Source organism: Camelina sativa, chromosome 13 (assembly GCF_000633955.1).
Source record: "Camelina sativa cultivar DH55 chromosome 13, Cs, whole genome shotgun sequence".
In the NCBI taxonomy this organism is placed as follows: Eukaryota; Viridiplantae; Streptophyta; class Magnoliopsida; order Brassicales; family Brassicaceae; genus Camelina; species Camelina sativa.
Window position 1 is genome coordinate 13,860,406 of NC_025697.1, and position 6,562 is coordinate 13,866,967.

Here is a 6,562-nt window from a genome sequence, read left to right on the forward strand (position 1 = left end):
GGGGGGGGGGGGGGGGGGGGGGGGTAAGCTACTGTACGTTATTCATATATTAAGTTACTGTAAAAATAATCGAACTAATTAATTTAACACAATTTCTCCATATTGCGTCTTATATACTAGCTAGTAGCTCTACGAAGATGATATCTCTTTCCAAGTTTCACAAAATAAGATTAGAAAAAGAGTTAGCAAGGACATTAAGTGACTTATTAAATTAGAAAAAAGAAAAAACAAAAGGATAGTTGTAAAAAAAAAAAATAGGCAAAGGAAGGTGAGAGAGGGAGGAAGAGAGAAAAGCTAAGGAATCAATGTACTCTTAGAAATGTACCTTTGTGTACAAATTACAATATTTGTTGGAACATATATAATATTATCCACATATATATTGTTCTAGATTCTACAGCTGGCTCCAAATCTTTCTTCTTATTTAATTAATCTCACTATATACTCATCCTTACTTGCTATTATTACAGTAAAATTTAATAAAGTAAAACTGAATGGTCGTAGGTTCGAATCCTACTTGGAGAGATTTGATTCATTCTGAAATCTACATATTATTAGCTAGGAAAGTCCATAGAATTTTATTAGATTAAAGACTTACAGGTTTTGGGTAGGTTGAACCCCTGTTTTAAAAATCGCTAGGCGCTAGTCGGGCGATGAGGTTGGGCCTAGCGCCTAGGAAAAAAATCGGGAAGTAATCGAGGATTAATCGGATACTAGTTTTTAATAATTAATATAATTATAATTTAAAATAATAAGTATATGATGTAGAAAATATATAGTAAATTTTATTATAGTATAAATTTCAGTTAAAACAAAATTTGGAAAATATAGTAAGGTAACTAACTAATGTATACTTCTAATATTAGGTATCCATCACTATAATATAATTGCTCCATTTATAATAAATAATAATAAAACAAAATGAAGCTTGTACAAGAAAAATATATTATGAAAATAGTAATATGACAGAAAATAATACTCACCCTTGTGCATACATTGACTCTCGTAGGTGCTCAAAAAAAAATACATTGACTCACGTATAGATAATAATTTTATTTAATAAATTATTTTTTAATAACATGGTATCCCAGATCGGCAGCTAGAGAACTGATAACTAGAAATACTGGCTATAAATAAAGTAGCTAAGTTTAAATTTAGGGACTTTAAAACTGGGTTTCATATATCTAAGGCTCGTTTGTAGCACAGTACAGTTTTTAAAAATTAAAAAATTGGGTAATAAGTCGAGTACCGACTAAGATGACCGATTTGGTCAAAATCGTCGTGGGTATGCTCCGATCAGCGCCTAGGCGGACGCGTAATCGGCTAGGCGCCCGATTTAAAAAAAAGGGTTTAACTAAATATAAATACAAGAGATTACATGAGTCAATGTAGTGTAAATTCTTAATTAATTTTCACTAGCTAGACTAATCATATCAATGTAAATATAGTACTGCTGCGGACGGCTTGACATTTTTGTCTTGATCATATGTCGTTGAAAAATTGATGGATCATAAATGTAACGTTCCAAACTAAAAGTGGTCGATGAAAATTGCATGTAATAAACTTAAAACTGTCGAGTTCATTTAAAAATATTAGTGTGTAAAACTACATTTAAGACATTTTATAAACAAATCATCGTAAGGATAATCATCAACACATTAGAAAAGAAACGACAATATACATAGCAAACCAAACTAAATAAGCCCTAGCTAGGCCTTCTTCCATTCATCATCGTCATCATCGTCATCATGGTGATGACTAGTTATGATGAGATTGGCAAGGAGGGAGAGTTTGGCGTTCGGACTCAGAGACACGAGAGGCATGGAACTTAGCGATGAAAGCAGAAGCTTTACGGTCAATACCTGGCTCAGCCACCCAGTAACGCTTGTCCTCGTCGCTGGCCCATGCCTTTCTTGTGTAAACGACGTCGTCCCAGGATGCATCAGCTTCAACTCTATGATGAGACGACCTTCTTGCTTTAAATAAGCTGAAGAGCGAAAACTTCTTTCTGCCATGACTTCCCATGAGAGACAGAACAAGAACAGAAATTAAGATTGAAGAAAGAACTGCAAATTTCGTGTAAGGTTGTGTTGGTCTGATGTGTTTTGGTGTGGAGAGATGGATTTTGGGGATGTATTTATAGGGTGACTGAGCCAAATTAAACAGCTTTATGTGGGGTTTTCATTTTTGGTCCGGTTTGGTTCGAATCTTGGTTGGTCCCTTTTAGAAGTTATCAAACCGAAATAAAGTTTGGTTTAGTTAGTGTTATTTCGTTTACGTTGTCCCACATACTTTTTTAATGTGTCGCTTGTAATTATTCGGAGCTATTCTTTTCTGTTTATATAGTTAACAAATAGCTATACATATTAGGTGAATGATTATTTTTGGTTTAACATTTTTAATCTAGCTCTCGTTAGTTTCTCTTTTTTCTTATGGGCTTTTCAAACTAATTTGTTTTTTTTTCCGTTAATGGATGTATAAGTTGTTTGTTTATCTCTGCTAAAACATTGTTCTTCGTCTTTATCTTTTCGAATATATATGTTTGAATTTTTAAAGACAAACACAACTTACTATAAGTAAATAGAAATGCTTCTTGATAATAATAACATTGCGGAGTCATGACTCATATTAACCAAAAAAACAAAAAGATTTGTTGAGTCATAATGTCAGAGTCAGTCTCTTAACAGAGCCGTGGCTATGTAGTAAATAAAGAAACATCCGCTCCCGGCCATTATTTTGGAAAAAAAATTGAAGGCCCTAATTTTTCCAAAAGTTTATTATGTATATTTAGGTTCAAATTAAAAAAAAAATATTATATGTTGTAAAAGAAAGAAGAGAGCAACGATGGTATTGAAAAAAAGAGACTAACAATCACATGATCTTTACAAAATCGTAATGCTTTTTTTATCAGTTTATGCTAAATGTTTACAAAATTGAAGCACATGATCTTTTTAGTACTAACTAACAATTTTTGTAACTTGTGTTTTACCTACAAAATTATTTTTGAGAACTAAAATTTTGGTTTTACTCTGGTTTTTTTTAATTGCTTTTAAAGTTTTATTTTTAATTTAAATTAAAGCTTTTTTTTAAACACCGCTTCCGGTCCATATAATCCTAGACACGGTTCTGAGTCTCTAATCTAACTACATGACAACTCCTCCTCAGATGTAAATCACTATATCTTTATTATTTGAGTGGTCTGTATATATCTTGTTTAATTCATTTTATTTTTTTTATCATTTTACATTGTTTTCAGAAAAAGAACAAAAATAATAATTTGAACCAAGTGATCTTGGTCTAGTGGTTTCCGCTTAAGGAAGAAGGTGCCATGTTGGTCCAGGCCAGGGATCAATTCTCTTTAAATACGAAAATGCTAGTCATTTATATTTGGTCATGAGCTTTTATCCAGCTTTCTCCAGATCGCGAGGATTATTGAACGGGCATCGCCCCGAATCTCGTGATTAACAAAAAATAATAATAATAATAATAATTTGTTCGTTCAATTACCTCGTTAAGTTCTTTGTATTTTGAGTGTGCTACTATTATCTCGAGGTTTGACCCCTTGTATACTACATATTGCCTTGCACATATATTAGAATTAGATTTTAAATTCTTTTAAAATCAATATTTAACTGTATATTCACCATAAAGCTGAGAAAAAAAACCATAATAATAAAATATAGCGACTTCACATAACATAACATAACTGACTTTTCCTGGAACGCAATGTCAAATACATATATAATATATTCTACGCCCAATGGAAAAACTAAAATAATATCCCTACGTGGTTCATGTTTGTATATTAATTTGCATGTAATTTCTTATTAACTATCTTACATTAACAGACTCAACAGCCAATATCACATAATTAATTTAAAATAAACTATTTGGTGTAACTAATTTTTTTCTATCTCATCAGATAATGAGCTATCTTGGTGTAATTATGATCCACGTTTTAATCATAATAAACAACCGTATTAAAAATATTAACGTAAAATTAAGAATTATGAAGATCATAGTAATGAGATATTATTCGAGTATCTGATAGGGAAGATGAAGATGAAGAAACGTGGAACCTGCTTGGTATTGAATCGGACGGTTGTTGAGATTTTATCAGACAAACTCAATCTCAAAGGGTTCATTGTGAAACTTTTAAAGAGTCTTTGGTCTGTCCATTTTATTCTATTTTATCTTCCTTAATTTCTCCCAAACGCATCCAACTTCTCTGTTTCTTTTTTATTGAACTTTCTTCATACATTTTTTTAATAAGGAGTGTGATCGAATCAAACAAAAGGTGGTGTATTATAATTGAATGTTTCAATAATATCGAAAAAGATAGAATTATGTTATAAAAGACGAAACACAGAACTGTTTATATGTTGGTTATATTTTGCTTTCCTATCCTAATGATGCTTCTAGATATTGCTCTCTTAAAATTTCAACGAAGTGCCAAACTCTTTACCACTCTGTAAGATTCTTATCAATATTAGTAAGTCAATGTAAATAACTAAAATATGATTAGTATCACGATTTCTTTTGGTTTTATTGAAAACCTTATTTGTATATGTCAATTTTGTAGCAACCATTCAAACCTTAATCATATATAAATTCTAATATTCATCGTTTTTTTTTCCTAAACATGTCAATCGTGACACTAGTTATGTCAATTATGTTTCACATTTTAATATACAGGGCATTTGAAACATATATATGGTGTTTATTTTATACTAATATATAATGTTGAACAAATTAGTAAACAAGATAGGGTTTAAACGTTTAAGTTTATAACTAAACTTTCAGGTGAAATGCTCTAATTTTTTCCTATGTAATTCATTGTTTTTTGGCACCATCAATCTTATGTTTGTGCAATGATTGCTTCTCTTTTTTAATTTCATTAACTATTTCGATAAATTAAAAAAGATTTTATGACTGGTGGGTGCTCCATCTCAATAATTTTTGTTGCATATATTGTTATCACGTTTATTAAAATAAATTGGTTAAAAACAGATTAGATATATTTAAAGTAGAACTTTTTTAAGAAACTTCTATAAAAAAATCAAATACAATCATAATTTCACTATTAGAGTTGCATTAGCTAGAAGACCACACACTATAATAATTTCATATAGCCATGTCACAAACTCGTACAACTAATTTAGAGTATCATTTAGCTAGAGGTGTCACTTATTAAGAGAGAAAAAAAGTTATTAACTAAGTTTTAAAGTTAAGGAAAATTAAAAAAAAAAAAAGGTTAAGGGAGATAGAAGAGGAAACAGTCAAAAGACAGATGAAAAAGAATCTGTGGAAGAATAAAACACTAACAATTGTCATTTGTTTATATGACAACGAGCGCTTCTTCTTTCATTTTCCATTGTTTGTGGAATATATTCAACAGCTTCAAGCTACATTATAGTATATAACAATTAGTAATTAAATAATATCTAGCAGAACTTTCTTTCATACAAATATACTAATCTTCTTTAGTAATCTTTTCGCCTATAAACTGTGTATTTTTAAGCTATAAATAAAGCATAAGTAATCTACCACCAAACAAAGTTTGTTATCGAATTTGGCAGGGAATATAAAAGAAAGAAATAAAGTTTGATTCGTTTGGATTTGAATGTGTTCGTCTTGATTGGTTTCACTTTTTTGGCTTATTTTTTTTAGATAAAGAAAGATAATTATTAAATTACCATGGCACGGATCACACCATAACCATTTAGAACTAGATTAAGCGTGTTATGAAAGCCCTATTTACTCATTTCTGGTGTTAAGATACATACACAAGAAGAAGTGATTTTAATATAAGAAGTGCACCAGATTACCAAACATAGAGAGTTCACCTTATTAATTATCATTGCTGTTTAGGAAAACTAGAGACTAAGTTTAATCATAAGTAAAGTTTGACTACCAACGACGGATATAAGTGCAACAATTCTAGGAAATGATTTGTAATTTAATGTAATAATGTAATTAATTCCATATGATACATTCGACCCATATTTAATTTAAAATAGAAATAGTATACAATTTGATGTGTATTTTTAATTAGTTACAATATTTCAAATAAAAGCATAGTATATGTTTCAAGGTCAAAGGTATCCACTAAGGCTTCGAATGGGGAGTAGGAAAATGAGTGGTTCTTCAGCCCAAGTGGTATTTCCACTTATGTGTTCTCGTTCAGTAACTCCAAAAACAAAAATAAAAAAAAGTGAAGGGAACACATGTAGATAAGAAACTTTTATCTTTTAGTAAAAAAAGTGAATGAACCACTTTTATGTAGATCAGGGTGTTTCAAGTGAATGAACCACTTTTAACATTGATGTAGTTAGTTTTATTTTAGTAAATGAAAAGTTTCATACCTTTATGCTTTTGACTAAATTAGTTATAATTTTAATTAATCATAATGTTGGGATGTTTTTAGTTGTTAATTAATAAGTAAATCAATAGAATTAAAAACTTTTATACATGGCTCATAACCTGTAATTTATATATATTTTAAAAGTATCTCTATATATGTAAACGTAAATTTAAATTTTTATAATAATCTATAGTAATG

At 29.8% G+C, this 6,562-nt stretch overlaps 1 protein-coding gene across 1 annotated transcript; it reads right to left on the reverse strand.

Moving 5' to 3' along the window:
- Positions 1,579-2,092, reverse strand: LOC109128325. Its single transcript, XM_019234490.1, has one exon. It carries the CDS (start codon positions 2,023-2,025, stop codon positions 1,759-1,761), a length of 267 nt encoding a protein of 88 aa, XP_019090035.1. The 5' UTR covers positions 2,026-2,092; the 3' UTR covers positions 1,579-1,758.